Raw genomic sequence first — 19199 nt, forward strand, 5'->3', positions numbered from 1 at the left:
TTCACCCTTATGACCGTTGCAGCATCCCCATGGTCACAGGATCAGAATGCTGATGCTTGGCAACTGGTTCATATTTATGATTGGTGCAGTGTCCCAGGGTCATGTGATCAACTTTTGTGACCTTCTGATAAGCAAAGTCAGTGGTGAAGCTAGATTCACTTAACAGCCACGTGACTAACTTAACGACTGTAATAATTCACTTTACAACTGTGGCAAGAAAGGTCACAAATGGGGCAAAAGTCACTTTACAAATGTTTCATTTAGCAACATAAATTTTGAGCTCAACTATGGTCGTAAGTCAAGGACTACTTATACAGATGCTCTTTGCCTATTTTTTAAAAACATTCCACATTCCTTTTGGTTATCTAAGGTGTATAAAATTACCTGTGGGTGAAAAAATCCCAACAATTTTTAAGTACTGTTCACTGTTTTACAATGAGCTCTCCTGGGCAGTGAATTTGTATAATAAAGTGACATCAGGAGGTGATTGTATTTGCTGCTTTATGTGTAGGCTGGAATAACAGTTTAAAACAATTTCTTGGTTACATGGGTATAACCATAGTAAGGTGGCTGAAGTGCTAATTATACACTGCTCAAAAAAATAAAGGGAACACTTAAACAACACAATGTAACTCCAAGTCAATCGCACTTCTGTGAAATCAAACTGTCCACTTAGGTAGCAACACTGATTGACAATCAATTTCACATGCTGTTCAAATGGAATAGACAACAGGTGGAAAGCATAGACAGTTAGCAAGACATCCCCAATAAAGGAGTGGTTCTGCAGGTGGTGATCACAGACCACTTCTCAGTTCCTATGCTTTCTGGCTGATGGTTTGGTCACTTTTGCATGCTGGCGGTGCTTTCACTCTAGGGGTAGCATGAGACGGAGTCTACAAGCCACACAAGTGGCTCAGGTAGTACAGCTCATCCAGGATGGCACATCAATGCGAGCTGTGGCAAGAAGGTTTGCTTTGTCTGTCAGTGTAGTGTCCAGAGCATGGAGGTGCTACCAGGAGACAGGCCAGTACATCAGGAGACGTGGAGGAGGACATAGGAGGGCAACAACCCAGCATCAGGACCGCTACCTCCACCTTTGTGCAAGGAGGGACAGGAGGAGCACTGCCAGAGCCCTGTAAAATGACCTCCAGCAGGACACAAATGTGCATGTGGCTGCTCAAACGGTCAGAAACAGACTCCATGAGGGTGGCATGAGGGCCCGACGTCCACAGGTGGGGATTGTGCTTACAGCCCAACACCGTGCAGGATGTTTGGCATTTGCCAGAGAACACCAAGATTGGCAAATTTGCCACTGGCGCCCTGTGCTCTTCACAGATGAAAGCAGGTTCACACTGAGCACATGTGACAGACGTGACAGGGTCTGGAGACGCCGTGGAGGACGTTCTGCTGCCTGCAACATCCTCCAGCATGACCGGTTTGGCAGTGGGTCAGTAATGGTGTGGGGTGGCATTTCTTTAGGGGGCCGTACAGCCCTTGATGTGCTCGCCAGAGATAGCCTGACTGCCATTAGGTACCGAGATGAGATCCTCAGACCCCTTGTGAGACCATATGCTGGTGCAGTTGGCCCTGGGTTCCTCTTAATGCACGACAATGCTAGACCTCATGTGGCTGGAGTGTGTCAGCAGTTCCTGCAAGACGAAGGCATTGATGCTATGGACTGGCCCTCCCGTTCCCGAGACCTGAATCCAATTGAGCACATCTGGGACATCATGTCTCGCTCCATCCACCAATGCCATGTTGCACCACAGACTGTCCAGGAGTTGGGGGATGCTTTAGTCCAGGTGTGGCAGGAGATCCCTCAGGAGACCATCCGCCACCTCATCAGGAGCATGTCCAGGCGTTGTAGGGAGGTCATACAGGCACGTGGAGGCCACACACACTACTGAGCCTCATTTTGACTTGTTTTAAGGACATTACATCAAAGTTGGATCAGCCTGTAGTGTTTTTTTCCACTTTAATTTTGAATGTAACTCCAAATCCAGACCTCCATGGATTGCTAAATTGGATTTCCATTGATAATTTTTGTGTGAGTTTGTTGTCAGCACATTCAACTATGTAATGAACAAAGTATTTAATAAGAATATTTCATTCATTCAGATCTAGGATGTCTTATTTTTGTGTTCCCTTTATTTTTTTTTGAGCAGTGTTTTATCTGAATATTTCTACATCTATGTCTCTGTTGTGGGTTATATTCCTTTGCCTTTGCTTTTCATCTAAAAGGGCATTCAAAAAAATCCTTTTCCCATAAAAAACAAGAATTTTTTGAAAGTCCATTAAGAAGGTATTGTATGCATTAGCAGATGACAACAGTTTGTTCCTAAAACATAAGAAGGGAAGTGGGGAGGCAATTACATTTGCCTTGTTTTAAACCATCAGAAAAACAAAAACAAAAAAAACTACAAAACACCCTTGTAAGCACCTCAGCCTAGAAATATGTTAAATTTCAAGCCAATTCCTTCTCCTTGGTCTTTGTTTTTCATAGATAATGAAGAATTATTTAGATAATTCTTGTTAGATGTTTATCTAAATGCTTTTCTAAAAACATTCTTCTCACATTTGCCCTTTAAAACACAAGCAGTGGGCAGTCAGTGTCCCTCCACCCAGCTGTTCATGAACTGTAATTCTTAGGATACATTGGAGACTCTGGTGAGAACTGCTGGGAATTGTAGTTCATCAGCATTTGGAAATTAATTCATTATGTCCAAGTGGGTCCTCTCTGAGATTAATTTTTCCCTTTTGAGAAAATATTCTTTTTTATGTTGTGCTGCCCCAAAGTAATATTTTCCCCATCTTGTAGTATGCAAGCTATGGATGCCACAAGACTGTATCAAGAGGTGGATGAAGCCCTTCATGGACTTGTCCAACTCAGCAACCGGTGTCTTGAGTTATTGCAGCAGGAGAAGAAGAACATACAGGTAATTAATTTCTAAGATTTGTTTCTCTGGGAAGAATTGGCTGTAGTGAGTGTCATTAAGCAAAGGGAATAATTAGACCTAAAGTTCGTACCCAATATAGGAGCTTTAAAAATGAAGCTAGGCAGTTATCCTATCCAAATGGAATGGACAAATTCCAGGAACAAAGCTTTCCTTTCCTCATTTTTTTATCTTGGTAATACACTCATGAGCAGTCAAGACTTATGACTTCTTGAAATCCTGAGCCTTCTTGCTAGGGATTGTTGAATGAGATGAATGGCTGTGGAGACTGTTGCCTCAGAAGCCCAATTTTCTTTAGACTTGAGATGAGTGGGAGGTAAAGCGGCTCTGAGGAATTGGGAGTTAGCTGACTGAGGTGAAAAAAAACAACAACTGCGTAGGAGTTACTGAATGAGGATAGGTGTTTCCAGTGATGGCAGAAATGCCACAATGATAGAATGTAATGAATTCACCCTTCCTCAAAAGCTGAAAAAAGTTTAAATCAGCCTTTCCTAATTCCAGCCGTTGCTAACTATCCTGGAAAATGCAGACCACAAAGCTGGAAGGCTCCTGGTTTTCTAAACCATATTTCAGTGGATTAGTAAAGTGGCTAAAAGAAACAGTGAAGGCAGCATCTGGGATTGACCAAGGGTGCCTTTACCTTTTTCCTCTAATCTCTCTTTTTTCCATAGGTTCAGCAGGAAGGCAAAACATGCCTTCAGTCTGGTGATAGCAGTGTAGAAAAGAAGAGAGAGGGTGAGAGACCAGCTGAGGGACTAGCTGAAGGAACATCCTTGGAGAAAAAACTATTACAAAACCCTAGATCTTCAGGGAAGTCACAGGTCACGCCTGAAGACAGTTCTGTTCCCCGAGCCCGAGCCCGTGCATGCAGCATCAGTGCTGCTGCTGCTTCTTCTTCATCAAAGCATGGCTTGTTGCTTGGGTCCAAGTTTGGTTCCTCTTGCAGTTTAACTTCTCTCTTCCAGCCACTTACCAGCCCCAAAGGCTCCCCCTTTTGTTCTCCTGCCCGAAGCAATGCCCTAGACAGCAAGAAGAAAAGCCAGGGGCCCCTCATCATTTCCAAAAAACCTGCATCTCCAGCTAATAACCTGGCATTACGAGCCTTGAGTGATCCGGGTCGCCCTAGTGTGCATATACGTGGTCTGGAAGTAAGCAGCCGGGAACTGGCAGACAGGAGCTGTTCCCCCCGTGAACATGTGCTGTTGGGACGCAGCAGAACTCATGTTGCTGAAGCACCTTGGGGGGCCACACCTCGCATGGAAAGAAGGCGTTGCCTTGGGTGAGTAGGAGCTCAAGAGAATTTGTGGCTATCTTTTGCTTAGCTGTTCCACAACAGAATGGTAGGATTAAAAAGTTGTTGATTGCCTGGAGGCTTAATTTAAAAAAAAATGTGGATACACATTTGCTACTAGAACAGAAACTTTGAATGGCTTCTCCTCTTCAGGACCTGTTCTTTGTCACCTCAGAGGGTATAATAATGGCATGGAGCAAAACTTGGACTGAATATTAGGGAAAGTTCTCAGACAATAAGAGCAATTCCACAGATCAATTACCTAGACAGCTTCCTTGTGCTGGACGTTCTCAGACAGAAGCTTGATAAATATCTGTCGGGGAGGTTTTACTTGGATTCCTGCACTGGAGTTGGCCTTGGTGAGCTAAATAGTTCTTTCCAACTCAATATGAGCATCACTTTGCTTTGTGTTAATCAGGCTTCAGGTATCGTATCCAACTCTGGGCATGATGCTTTAAGAAACAGACACACTGGAACACATTCAGATAAGAGCAATGAGGTTATTTGGGGAATTCAAACAAAATTTTATGAGACATTGAAGGAATTGGAAATGTTTAGCCTTGAGAAGTATGCGGGGGGGAGAGTAGAATAGCATGAAATTATAACTTGAAAGGATTATCACACCAAAGAAAACTAAGACCTATTCTTCATCAGTCCTGAAAGTAGGATGCCAAATAATGAATTCAACTTATAAGACAGATTCCGATTGAATGCTAGAGGAAAAACTACTTATAGCAGAAACAATTGCCCACTAAATATGTTCAAGCAAAGGCTAGACAACTATTTTTTGGGGAGACTTAAATTTGGATCCTAACAGTAAGTAGGGAGTTGGATTTCAAGGCCTAAGTGATTTCTTATACCTTGGTTACTCTGTCATTTACAGGGGGCACAGTCCTCTAAAAATTACACTCTAAAAAGCTCATTGTCATATATTCTGTTAGTAACACATGTTTTTGTGGAGAGTTGATAATGAGCTGTTCTTGAGAGACAAGACAAGCTATCCTTCACTCTGCCAACTCTGTGGTGACCAAAATCCATTATCAATAGCTAATCTGCTAGCACACTGGTCAGCCACATCATAATGTAATAAAAAATTTACAGTCCTATTCTTTATACTATTTCCTGACCGTCTTGTGTTCCTATTCTGCATTAGGATTATACATGCTTAGAAAATCATTGATGAAAGCAGCACCTCTCTGCTATTGTTTAAAGCAACTAGTTGCATTTTAGATTTCTACCCAAACCTAAAAAAAAGTATGCTGCTACCTTAATGAGCTGACTCATTGCTAATCTTAAAGCAACTGCATCTTTTTCCCAGCCTAGCACAGAAATCTGAAAAATAATGAGCTGTTTTAATGAATAGCAGTAAGGTATTATACTTGTGCAAGATTTGATGTCCCTTCTCTGAATACACTACTTTGTTATGTAGATGCTTTGATTACACCCCAATGCATTCAAAGACATTTTAAATTTTGCATAATGCTTGGAGAAACACTACAGAACACCATATGACAAGTGATACATAAATATTTTAAATATATAAAACAACATGGAAACACCTTGAACCAGAATCACACCCAATTAAAATGAAATTATACACTTATCAATCTGCAGCATGGTTCAAAACACTGACCACACAACGTGTTTTTTGTTTTTTTGTTTTGGAGGGGGGAGGAGCAGTCTGGGACAGAAGCAGCTGATAACCCTTGTGCTGATGTTCTGTTGCCAGATGTGTTGTAACATTTCTCGCTTCACAGACTTGGCTGTCACCAGATGGTTCAAGTATGGCTGAGTGACTTTGAATGTGAACCTTCTTCCCTCTTTCTCCTCAGGGTCCAACAGCAGCTTTTGGTTGAGCTGCTGGAGTGCGAGCGGGAGTACGTGGGTGCCCTTACCCAGCCCCTTTCTCTGTCTCAGGAGCCTGGGGGACAGGCTTGGACAGCTGAGTTAAGATGCCTGGGCGGTGCCCTCCGGGCCACACGGGACCGGCTCCTGGCCTTCCATTCCAGCTGCCTCCTGAGCGAGTTGGAGGGGTGCATGAGCCACCCATCACGCATTGGCAGCTGCTTCCTGCGCCACGTGAGTGCTTCCTTTCCTTAGTTGCTACTCCACCTGCTGCATGCTGGGACCCATTTCCTGTGTCAGAATTCCACCCCCTTCTTTCCTTCCTTTCTCACCCATCCACTGGCAAAGCTTCCTTAACCACATGACCATCTCTTGGTTCTGAAAAACTTTTTTTAAAAATATATTCTGGCATATGTGAAGTAGCAGTGAAGCAGAGATTTCCTCTGAGCATACAGAGTTGCCTTTTGCTCAACCACTATAACTAGAGTCTGTCGGTGTTATACCAAAGTTTAGGGAAGAGAGAATAGATTTCCAATAGCTTTTGTGTATAGGGCCATTCTTTTAAAAATCAACAATATTTATTTGTGAATTTGTATCCTTCCCCCCTTTGTATAGGAGCTGAAAATAGGGAGTGTAGCATTGCCTCCTCCTATTTTTCCCACAACAACTAGTGGTAAATTGGATTGAGGAGAGTGATTCATCCAGGGTCACCCAGTGAATATTGGTAGCTCAGGGTGGATCTGATGCCAGCCCAGTGAATCATCCTGGCTTTCAAAATATCAATACATAAGTCCTTAATAACAGGTAAAATCTCCATTGAGTAGAGCATGACTCTCAAAAATCCCCGACTTACAACCATTCATTTAGTGACTGTTTGAAGTTACAATGGCACTGAAAGAAGTGATTTATGATCATTTTCCACATGACCATTGCAACATTACCATGGTCACATGATGAAAATTTGGATGCTTGGCAACTGGTTCATATTTATGATGGTTGCTGTGTCCCGGGATCAAGTGATCATCTTTTATGACTTTCTGACAAGCAAAATCAACGGGGAAGCCAGATCCACTTAATAACTGTGTTACTAATTTAACAACTGCAGTGTTCTCTTAACAGCTGTGACAGGAAAGGCTGTAAAATGGAGCAAAGCTCACTCAATAACTTTTTTTGTTTAGCAGCAGAAGGTTGGGGCTCAGTTGTGGTTGAAAATCGAAGACTACCTGTACATAAGTAGTTTGCCGATATCACAATGTTGACTGTCATTGCTCTCTCAACTTCTAGCCTTCTTTTTTCTTCTTTTTTCTTTAACTTTTTGATAAGGGTACCAGATCTGGGCTGCAAAGCTCCAGACAATCACTGAATGATTGCAAAGACATACAGAAGACTTCCTCTTTGCTGCTGTGTAGTGGCCATCTTAATTTTTGTATCCAAGATATGGTAGCTCTAACCTTTAGTTGCTTTCTGCATGCAGAGGGAGCTGCTAGAATAAATTATCTCAAATTAATTAAAGTAACAACCTCAGTCTCCAATACAGCAGCCGGATAAATAGTTAATATTCCTGAAGATGTATCAGTCTGTTTCAAAGTAAATGCAGAGCTGTCCATCTTTAAAAAGCTAAGTAAAAGCTCCCTCCCTTAAAAAAAAAATTGAGGTTATCTTTGTTTTTTAAAGGCTATTCAGAAAGCACAATAATGGCCAAACTGCCTCTCTTTCTGGTCTGTTGTTTGGGAAAGTCTTTCGATCCAAAGCATTGACCTTCTGTTTTGTCAGAATTATACTTTCTTGTGTTCTCCATGTTCTTTGTTCTATTATAGGAAACCTTCACCTACATGCCTGCTACAAAGTTTTTGCTTCTCTCTATTCATAAAAAGACCTCTTTTTTTCAAAGAGCCTATCACCTTATTAAAATGTTTTCTCCTGCGCCTTTATAAGTCTGACAATACAAATTATCAGGACAAGCTATCCTTAGCATGGAAATAAATTGATAAGGAATGTTAATTCCATAATTAATGCATGGAATTGAAAAGCAGCAAGGCTGAGAGAAAGAGACAGCAGTCTTTGTTTTGAGCTTTCTTGGGGTAACATTTGTCTTATTAGAAAGAATGGAGGGAATAAGGGAAAAACAACATACGTTGTCCAACAAGCTAGAGAGATGATTTTGTTCCAGTAGCCAGTTTTCCTGGAATTTGCCTGACTGTTGCTCCACTGATGAATGAGAGAGTCTCTGTCTCTCTCTGTCTCTCTCTCTCTTTCCTACCTTCAGAGAGAAGAGCTGCAACTGTATGCAACCTATGCCAAAGATCACCACAAGTTCCAGGCTGCCCTGGCTTTGCTTCGAAGCACTGGCAAGGTAAATGAGCCGCGGCCACGTGGCAGACAGATGGAATTTCCCTTTTTATCTTGAAAGGCCGGATGAATCGCTTGACTGCTAAAGAAACTGCTTCTGTTCATAAGAGGCCCTTTTTATTCATTAGATCAGGTGTCCCTGAGGTTGGCATATTTATAGTTGCATTGAGAGTTTGATTCTGCACAGCCTGCTGACACCCCCAAAAAAAGCTTGACTTTGAGGCATTTGTATAGTTTCATTCATTGTAGAGATCTGAATTGTGGGATTTTTCAGGAAATGTTGGTATAACAGGTAACACCAGAGTGGTTTGTTTCTAGTGTTTGATTCTAGCCTTCTGCTTTTATCATCTTTTTCCTGCAGAAAGGTCTGATGGAGCCACGTGAGGATGGACAAATAGCATACACTTTACAGGTGCCTCTGGAGCAACTGGAGCGGTACCGGCGCTTCCTGGGTGAACTTCTACATGAATGTGAGCTCGAGCAGGGGCCTGACCGCCAAGCCCTACAGGAGGCCCAGCAACTGTTGGAGGCACAGGAGCAGCGAGGCAGAGACTTACTGGCCATAGAGCATATCCGAGGTTGCGAGGTGAGCGCATGGGCACTTCCGTCACCTGGTGCTGCATCTTCCCGGCTGCTTACTGTGTGTGTGCTATTTCCTCCCATGGCACTTGTCTAAACCCATCAGTTTAATCCTTTCTGACACTTGCAAAGTTCTGTGCTGTTGCCAAACTCTTGAGTCCTTGGACTATGCCAGGGGTCTGCAACCTTAAACACGCAAAGAACGTGTTTCCCACAGAAAAGAAAACACCGTGAGCCACAAAACCTTGGTGGGCGTGGCCAATTTGACATCCTTCACCCCCACCCAGTCACATGACCCCCCAAGCCACACCTATCCAGGTTTTGTGGCTTCTGGTATTTTCTTTTCTCTGGGAAACATCTCTCTCTCCCTCTCCCTCCCTCCCTCCCTCTCTCTCTGTCCCTCTCTCTCTCCTTTTTCTTTCTATCTCTCTTTCTCCTTCTCTTTCTCATCTCCCTGTTTTTCTCTCTCCCTCTCTCATCTCTCTCTTTCTCCCACATCTCTCTCATCTTTCTCCCTTTCTCTCATCTTTCTTCCCCTTTCTTTCTCTTTGTCCCTCTCATCTCTCTGTCCCTCTCTCTCTCTCATCTCTTTCTCCCTATTTCTCCCTCTCATCTCTCTCTTCTCTTCTCTCTCTCATTTCTTTCTCTCCCTGTCTAATTTCTCTTTTTCTCTCTTTTTCATATCTCGTGTGTGTGTGTGTGTTCCTCTTGAACCATTTCCAAAAACAGGCAGTGGTTGGGTTTTGTTTTTTGTTTTGCGGATGTTCTTTCTTCTTCTTCAAGTGCTTTTTATCATATGATTTAAATCAAGTCATTTCAAGTTCCCAGATAAATGAAGCTCTTTTGTCCACCGCTGTGGCTCCCTGTCGGCTGACCCCACCAGTGGCTGGGCCCGCCCCGCTCCTCACCCCCCTCTCCCACTCACTCCTCGCGAAGAGAAGGGTGACGGCAGCAGGTGGGGACTCGCTCCGAATTCCAAAGCGGGAGTGAAGTGCCCCTCTACTTGTCCCTTCTTCCGGCCCTCCTTGCTGCATGTACTGGGGAGGCAACACGATTTTCTCTCTGCCCCAAGACACTGACTGAGCCATCTGCAGCCGATGCTCTGCATCATAATGGGCTCCAGGAGCAGGAGGGCATGCTGTCTCCCCCATTGTGAAGCATGCTAAATTTAAGTGTGGTGCACAAGGCGCAGCAAGCAGGCCATGGAGATAGCGAGTGGAATATGGGGATGTGTGGCTTTTTCTCTGTCCCGAGACACTGGCTGGGCCGGCTGCAGCTGACGCCGCTGCTCTCGCCACCTCCATGGCCTTCTCGCTGCTCTTGTAGCGCCCCTCCTCCTCCTGGAGCCCATTACAACATGGAGCATCGGCTGCAGACGGCCCAGTGTTTCGGGGCAGAAAGAAAGTCATGTGTCTCCCTGGTGTGTGCAGCACCAAGAAAGGCCGGAAGAAGAGGCAAGTAGAGGGTCGCTTCGCTCTTGCTTTGGAATACGGAGTGAGTTTCCATCCGCCGCCGTCACCCTTCCCTTCTCAGGCGAGGAGTGACTGTGAGTAGAGGGCAAGGGGTGGGGCCAGCCAGTGGTGAGATCATCCAACAGGGAGCCTCAGCAGGTGGCTCTGGAGCCACACATTGCCGACCCCTGGACTATGCAAAGCTCTAAATACTAAAAACAGCAAACGCAAAAATTCTGGTGGGCAAATTGAGGGGAAACTAACACTCTCCCCTCTCCTGAGAACTGGAGGGAATGGCAATCTTAATTTCATATGTACCTTTATCTGCTCCTTTGCAGATAAAACTGTCAGAACAAGGGACATTGCTTCAGCGTGGTGAACTCATTCTGTTGTCTGGACGCCGTAAATGCCAGCGGCATGTTTTCCTATTTGAGCAGTTGCTACTCTTTACCAAATGTAAAGGAACTGAGGGTGGCTATGTCTGCAAACAGGCCTTGCAGGTGGGTAAAGTGATTTATCTTGAATAATATTTTCCCAGGCTTTAGGGGCTAGAAGTATAATTTGGGGCTATTTTAATCCACACTGATGAAATTATTGTCTGGAATGAGATGGCTTTATTTATAAGAGATCTGGTTCATTATAGTGCAGTGAACGATGTGTTTAATAATGATTTATTGCATAAGTTACAACTGATTGCTACTGCAGGACAGTTAAATGAAAACCAGATTACATTGCATCTGACTATGAACTGTGAACACTGCCACATTTTCTATGGCTTCCTCTCTTCATATAGACTGCTTCCATGGGTTTGACTGAGAGCGTGGGTTCTAGTGGGTTACGTTTTGAGCTTTGGTTCGGAAGGGGATCATCCCGGCAGGCCTATACATTGCAAGCAGCCTCTGCTGAAGTCAAGCATCAGTGGACAAATATTATAGCCCAACTGCTCTGGAGACAAGGTATGAGCATGCCTAACTGAGGATGGTCAGCTCAATAGGGGAATGTTTTGCTGGGGTAGGTGGGTTGGGGTTCTTAAAATCTTTTATTCTTGAAAGAAAAGAAAGTGAGAAAAAGTTGCATAAAATCTATGTCAAAGATTAACAATAAATTTATTTTGAAAGACAGTGCAGTTATCTAGTGTCGTTATCCCCGTACATTTAAAGAACTAGATCTGTCAGGCAAAATAAATGCTACTTTGTGCGATCAAGGGAGTTTGAAACAAAGGTACACTTTTGATGATGTCATTTGATCCCCAGCATCAGCGTGACTAAGGTTTCTAGTTAGGCCTGATCTTGATACATTCCCGTTTTTGTTTTGTTGTTTTGTTTTTTGGGGGGAGGAGTTGCACGTCTGTGGATGGGGCCTTACATTTCAAGCAGTTGGCTGCTTCAGAACTGATAAGAAAAAAGCAGTAACAAGCAGACTGGAACAGACAGTGCAGTGATGCATTAACTCTAAGTAAATGTAGCTTTATTGCCTTTACTATACACAAAAGAAGAATTGTATGGAAGAGAAGAGTGTAAATAGATCTCCAAACAATGAAAACTGGTGGATCAATATCAGAACCTTTTTATCTGCAATTAGAAAGCAAAGAGCGAACCAAAATTTTTTGGCCTACATGAGTTTAAGATGGAGAAAGGCCACAAAAAATGTGGTTGAAATAACATTTTCTGTTTGTGAGATGAGAACAAACACTAGAGGGAGAGGTCTTTTCAAGGACAGGGCTGCTGAATCAAAATGCCTTGGATGTTTGTCTTTTTTTTCCCTCCTCTCACTTCTCTTAGCTGCCCAGCCAAGTGTCTCAATGAGCTTGTCCTCCTGCCCTTCTCAGCGCTTAGCTCCTCTGGGTCTTGGCCCTGGTCCCCCTCCTGGTTTGTCACTCCCTGGCCACTTTGAGGAAGAGGAATGGGACTTAGATGTCAAGCCCATCCCAAGAGGTAGCATCACTATTCTTCTATCAACCCTCTCAAGAGATCAGTAGTTGCTTCTGCTGGTGCTTAACTGTGTTCTGTGTTCCCCTCAGCTCACACCTCTGGGTCAGAGGGAGCCTCCCCAAGCCACCATGAACCACTTAGGCAGGGGAGAAGTTCATTGCCTGGCAGCAGTTCTGCTTTAGGACACCATCAGTCGGTGAGTTTATTAAGTGCTGGAATGTTTTTTGGTGATAGGGTTTGTATTTCTTTCATTAACCCGAACATGCCTTTTCTTGACCGTATTATTTCAGGTTTTATGTGGGGAAAGGGAAATGGTGCTGGACTGGCATTCTATTTGAATTAACTTTGCTTTCAAAGACATATAGAGGGAGGGTCTCAACCCAGATGTCTCATTATTATAATCAACAGCCCCTAGAAGTGACCCCCCCTCTCATTCCCTGGGGAAAAGTAACTGCGACCTGAAATACTGTGAATCAGAGAAATTGCTAGCTGTTGAATCTGTTGATTATAGAGATCATTACTAAGGATGTGAGCTACCCTGAATGAAAGAGTGCCCCAAGATTTTTCACCCATCATTGCCATTTTTGTCCCTTCACAAAGTTATGAAAGACCCATCTTTGTTACTGGTGGCCATTTGAAGAGTTATGTTTTGTATGCCAAATAGTATGATTCAGCTATTCCACTCCTTCCTCTCCAAGGTTCACTAGGCCATCTCTGATGGCTTGTTTTTTTCTTTATTTGCCAGAGCTTTGGCATTGCCGGCGAACCAGTGACCCCACTCTGAGGTTGGGGCAGCCAGGTACAGCCCACCCCGCCAAACTTTTCTGCCTTTGTGCAACCTCCCACTACGTTCCTGTATCTGCTCCCTGCCACCCCCATTTCCCTAAGCTGTAGCACATAATATTCCCAAGAGCCTTTCTTTCAGTCTATATTACAGGGATACTTCAGGATGTCTGCTTCATCCCTATTAAATGAGTGATTCTATGTCTAGGTGCTCTTCCTTTTGTGTTCCACCGTCCTATAGCTTCTCTGTCCTGTGTGCCACTGCTATGCAGTTGTCTTTATATTACTATTGCTGTTTAAAAACCTTCTAATATCTATGCAGCTGGCTAACATAATGGCTAACAGTGTGAGCTGAGTTTTGTTGCCCTTCATCTGGATAATGCAACAATATCAACCAAACTTGCAGAGTTGTTGTAACATAGTGAACAACTTGATGCCTCCCAGTATTGTAGACTGCAAGTTTCATCATCTCTTGCTGATGCTGATTGGAGCTGATAAGAGTAGAAATGGAACGTATCTGCAGGAGATCAAGTTAGAAAGCAACTGAGCTGAAATGCTATGGATAGCATGCTAAAAAAAAAAGTGCTGCTTTCTAATTGCATGTTAATTAGTGCTATGTAGTATTTAATGCATAATGATATTAAGGATTAAACCTCATATTAAATTTCATAAGTTCAGAATGGATAAGATTCAAATATAAAGTATGTGCAGATTAAATACTTGACAGGGAAGAATAGATGTTCAATAGACATATTTAAAATTTTTGATGAATTTCTAGTCTGATTTGCTTTTTCTTTTTAGCGTTGGGTGTGGAGCCTGCATCGGAAACTCTTTTCTTCGGGAAGCCATGGACGGCAAGATTCAGTTCCTAGGGACTCTGGGAACAGGACAGTTTGAGATCCTTGCAAAAACTTGGGAATTGGGACACAAATGGATGGTCATATTCAACAATATCGTGACTTGCTCCTACCCATTTCCTGACGGCTCTGCTAACACTCCACAGAAGCATCTAGATTGGTTATATCCTACTGTGGGATTTCCATGTCCTGCCTGATTACTACTCATTGAGTGCCTTTTCTGCCATTTTCTTGGATTGTGAATTTCCTGGAGTGTTTTGGTCAAGCTCACACTTAAAAGAGGCTATCAAGCAAGGAAGCTCAACCAAGAAACTCCCAGGTTCACCTAAATTAAAAGTTGCTGGGAAAGAGGGAACTTGGTGGGTTGAATCATCTTCTATTGAGGATCAAATGTGGTAACACCCAGAGTGTATGGATCTGTGCATTTATTGGTTGTCCTATCTCTAGTCACAGTTTCAGTCTTAAGATTGATTTTTTGCTCTCTTCAGTGGGTGTTGAAGGAAAGAATCTAGGCTGCAGTTGTTAGGCAACTACAGCATCCATTTCCTGAAATTTCTCCAAGGTAATTCTAAAGTAAAAGGAAGAAAGAGGGCATTTGGGCTACATAGAGGGGTATGTGATTACCATATATAGAAGTACCCCCTTCTAAAATAGGATCAAATATCTTTAGCTGAGTTACTCAAGATCAGACGAGTAATACAACAGTATGAGAATGATGTACAGTATGCACAATGCCATAGACCGTTACAAGACAACACTTTTTCTGGGACTGTGCCACTTTAGATTGCAAAGGAGGTGCTTGTCAATTTAATATTGGGATTTTTTATTTTGCATCTTATTTTGTAGAGTAACAGGCATGTCAAGGAGACTTAAGATATGTTAGTTATCTATTTTATGTTAATATTTCTATGCAGGGAGTTTTGATGAACAGTACTTGGTTAATGCTAAACCCCCTACATTCTTGCAGTTTGAAGAAACATAAGAATCATTGTTCCATGATTATCTTGAGCATAAGGAAGAGATGCTGGAACTGCAAATATACATCTTTTATTTTCAAGATTATTTTTGAGATGATTAAATAATATAACCAACCAATCAATTTCCATGTGAAAATATATTGCAGTGTGAGTGAAAATATCAAAGACTGGAGAGAGGGATGTTTGCTTTTCCCTGTAGCATAAAGTTGGCTTACTTGTTTGGTTTTTTTACATGCAGTTTTCTGTAATTCTAATTGGGGGAAATAATCTATAAAGAAGTACAAATGGTGCTATATTTAGAATTGATCAAGAGTTTCTAATTTTTGAGGGGGGGGGGAAGCAATGTGACTGTACTACTGGATACAGGTATTTTTTTTTCTTATTTGGTAAGTTGAGTTATTTGGCATTTGTCTCTTTTTATATATCCTGTAAGAATTTGATATAGGACTTTCTTTTATGCGCACATAGAAAAAGTGATACTGAGGTGGAACCATATTAAGATTCTTGCACTTGTCCCAATGATTTTCAAAGGGCAGTTCAATATTGGTCATATCTATTGTGGTATTATTCTTTCAAAAGCAAACAAATTGTAAGAAGATGCAAGAAGTAATGTAGAATATACATTCGTAACTTTGGTATAATGCACTGAGACTGAACAGTATTAGTAGACATTTGAGTACTGCCATAAAAGCCACTAAATATATTGTGCCATGACTTCTCTTCTACATTTTTAAAATACTGAGTTCCCCCGACTGAAAGGATTGCAATACGGACCTGTAATAATTTCCCCCTTTTTTGGAGCAGAAGTATTTTTGTTTATAATCACTTTTGGATGGGCCTGCTGCTCATTTGTTTGACCAGCATAAATTATGGTGCTGAAAACTTACTTAAACCTTATTAAAGAGGCATCAATGAAGTTTAATTATCACCATGCTGTCCATAAAGATGTAAGATATATCAGAACTATGCAACTTGAAGAAGCAACTAGATGGGATGCTTAAAACTCTGCCAACTGATTGGTGAGACACATACAAACTGTGTCTTGAAAACTGTTTATATCTTCTTGTATATTATTTTAGTATGTAGTTTCTTCTTCAAAGGGCCACATTAGGATTACCCCAGTTGCATTCATAACTTTTTGTTTTAAATTGCAGATCTAGCTGACCATAGTAAGTTAAGCTAATTCAGATCTAGTTAGGGAACCTGGAAGGGATTACCAGGAAATGTTAGGGATACAAGTTTCTGGGTTAGGGAAGTCAAGTTTCTGGAAGACCATGGCAAATCACTTGTGTTGTTGCCCTGCTCAAAGCCCTAAACAGACAGGTCTAGTAAGTAAATAGGAAACAAGGCATCTTTTTATTGTATATGCACACCTAGTCAATAGAGCCAACATGAAGGAGGTTTACTTTTTTCATGAATTGTAGTCTCAGTGAAAAACATCTATTTCTCAACTCTATATAGAGAAAAAGTTTCTCCAGGTAGCAATTGGAACTGTTTCCCTTCTGGCTGTTTGTCTTTCCCTGTGTAATTTAGTCCCAGTGACTCTCTTCCCCCATGCCTCCTGCTAGTATTAAAATACAAACAGTATTTGGGTTATTAATATACAATTAAGAGTAATGCCTATTTTGAATTTTTGAGTAACTCCAGTGGTGGAAGTGATTGATAGTGAATACGGGACAGGATTCAGTATTCTTACCCCGGATTTCTTTTTGCTGCTAAAATCAGATGACGTTCTCTCCCTCTGTCATATTTGGGCCACTCCATGCTTAAGTGGAGGGAACTGCAGCATATAATTGAGAATATTCCTGCTCCCCCTCCTCTAAATAATGCCTAAACAAAATGGGAAACTGAGAAATAAGGTTTTGTTGGGAGTAAAGAACTTTTTAACATCCAGTCATTAGTATGTATTTAGCCCAGATTTTTGTGGCATCTACAGCTTTATACATATACTGGTTTCAAATTCTACATTATATTTCAGTGCTACATACCGAGCAACAAATAAGATGGGGACTCATTTGATGAAGATTGTGATTGCTTTGTGGGCTGTAAAGATGGGGAATCCTTTTAATTCTGCTGGTTTTGAAAAATCAGAATGGATAAATCAACATTGGAATGGAATGTTCAGCATTTCCAGGCCCAATTTTCATGGGAAAATAAAATATGGGGATATTATGCACATTTTAATCTATTTGAGAAGTGATTTAGTTATTACAGTACCTACGATAAATGCAAGGCATTGTAAGTACTAAACAGAGAGCTGATATTTCATCAGAGTTGCCTAACAAGATTATACTTCTTAGAAAAGAATGCTGAAACAATAACCATTTCTGTCTTTCAGCTCTAAAAGCTACAATACTGTATTTTTCTTCACACAAATAGCTTCCAATCTTATTCACTGCAGTTATAACTCTGTTTTCCTTTTACTGTACATAACTCTCTTCTTTCTATATCCTGTCTAATCAAAATAATAAATCATAAGTTCATTTTTTTCTATTTCGTGTGAAAAGTCTAGTCAACAAGAAACATAAATAGTATCTTTTCTCTGATCAAAGTCAATTTAGCATTTTCTTCACATCTTGATTCTCTATCAACTGGAATATAAACAGCCAGGTTCATTTAGTTTGTTCTTAGGTTTGGGTAGTTTTGTTTTTATATGTGGCTTTTATTATTACATCAACTCTACCATCTTTTATAGTTCTTTCACTTGGAGGGATCTCTAATGGAGAAAAGGCTATTTTCAGCAAGCCTTTATTTATAAATAGTGGTTAGTTTTACAAGGCTGCAATTAGGTACTCACTTGGACAGAAATCCCATTGAAATCAGTGGGACTTCTGAGTTACAAATACGGTACAGTTGTTCATATATATACCGCTGCATCTGCACAGTTTTATTAAACCTTTTACACTCTCCCTCAGCAAAGCAGGGTTTTTCAGCTCACACTGTCATTTATCCATTTATTTGCCCTGGCTTCTGAATAGCCCCCCTCCCCCTTTAGGGGGAACACAATGCCAAGCTGATTTGGCCTCTTTCCCATCTGTTTTCCTGACTTAGATATTTAGCTGGTGTGCTCACTTTCCCATTCTTTAGAGAGCTACATAAGAGGTAGATAAAAACCTGACTTGTGGTTGCTTGGCAACCAGAATGTTCCTTTTCCTCGACTGACCTGAGTGGCTGAGCAGTAGCACTGAGAGGCCCTTCCATCAGACCACATGCCTGGAAAGACCATTCAGGTCTGCTTGTCAGCAGTGTGGCGTAACAAACCAGATAGGGCTTGACTCTTTCTCAGTGGTAGCACAACCTACCTGTTGCTGCTGCTCCTCACAAACTTGGTGCTTCCCACAGCACAATACAATGTAGGAGTGGAATTTTGCCTTCTTATTCAGGGATGAAATGCTACCAGTTTTGCCCAGTTCTAAAGAACCCGTAGCTCTGAAGGGCAGCAGACACTGAACCGGTCCTCTGTTTGCTCCACCCACCCGGGCTCTTATCTGTCCTTTATTTCCTGCTTTTTCAACCTCAGCTGCTTTGCACTGCACAGCTGAGGTTGAAAAAGCAGTAAAAAAGAGGCTTTTCAAATGCTGTGCACCTGCTCACAGCACTTTTCAGCTCTCTGGGTGGCACAACTTAAGGTTTTTTTACACACACGCGCAAAACGTAGTCATCGAACAGGCAGTAACACCGGTTGAATCCCACCCGTTCCTTGTGCTTTTCAGAAACCATCCAACATCCCTTTGTCCCAGAAATGCTCTCAATCTCAGTACTACCAACTATATCTCCTTTGGGATGTGAAAATGACTACGGTCAAATACCAGTTAGCGATGCCAATCCAGGACTGTATTTGCAGTCAGGGTGCAGCAAAACAAAGCCAGTCTCTGCCTAGCTATGCTAGGCTAACATTCTGCTCCCCTCCCTCTTGCCAGGAACACTACGTCATCCCCAAAAAATATTAATTTCTTCCACTAATGTACAACAAAGCAGACAATACTTGCTTGTGCCAAGTTACCAGCTCTTCTGTCCCCCCCACCCCTCGTGGCCCAACTGAGCAGGCCGAGACAGGCCGATCCTGCCTCTCCAATCCTCTGCTCTGTAATCTTCAATTGCACTACTGTTTGCTTGGCTCTTAACAGCAGCAGGGAGTTCTTGGCTTACTATGGTGCTATTTTTTTCTCCTTCTGTATGAAA

At 42.1% G+C, this 19199-nt stretch overlaps 1 protein-coding gene across 1 annotated transcript in view; it reads left to right on the top strand.

Moving 5' to 3' along the window:
* Positions 1-17508, top strand: part of ARHGEF40 (Rho guanine nucleotide exchange factor 40) — a 44924-nt gene extending 27416 nt beyond the window's left edge. The window contains exons 10-19 of the mRNA XM_026684208.2: positions 2819-2936; positions 3626-4233; positions 6078-6324; positions 8357-8443; positions 8801-9025; positions 10808-10969; positions 11263-11425; positions 12251-12403; positions 12490-12596; positions 13985-17508. Of these exons, the coding sequence (XP_026539993.1) occupies positions 2819-2936; positions 3626-4233; positions 6078-6324; positions 8357-8443; positions 8801-9025; positions 10808-10969; positions 11263-11425; positions 12251-12403; positions 12490-12596; positions 13985-14080 (1966 nt within the window). The 3' untranslated portion in view covers positions 14081-17508. The remainder of the gene's footprint in view (positions 1-2818; positions 2937-3625; positions 4234-6077; positions 6325-8356; positions 8444-8800; positions 9026-10807; positions 10970-11262; positions 11426-12250; positions 12404-12489; positions 12597-13984) is intronic.
* The last annotated feature ends 1691 nt before the right edge of the window (positions 17509-19199 follow it).

The sequence above is a fragment of the Notechis scutatus genome, chromosome Z (assembly GCF_049901735.1).
Source record: "Notechis scutatus isolate UNSWTSFEM ecotype Mainland chromosome Z, rNotScu1.2, whole genome shotgun sequence".
In the NCBI taxonomy this organism is placed as follows: domain Eukaryota; kingdom Metazoa; phylum Chordata; class Lepidosauria; order Squamata; family Elapidae; genus Notechis; species Notechis scutatus.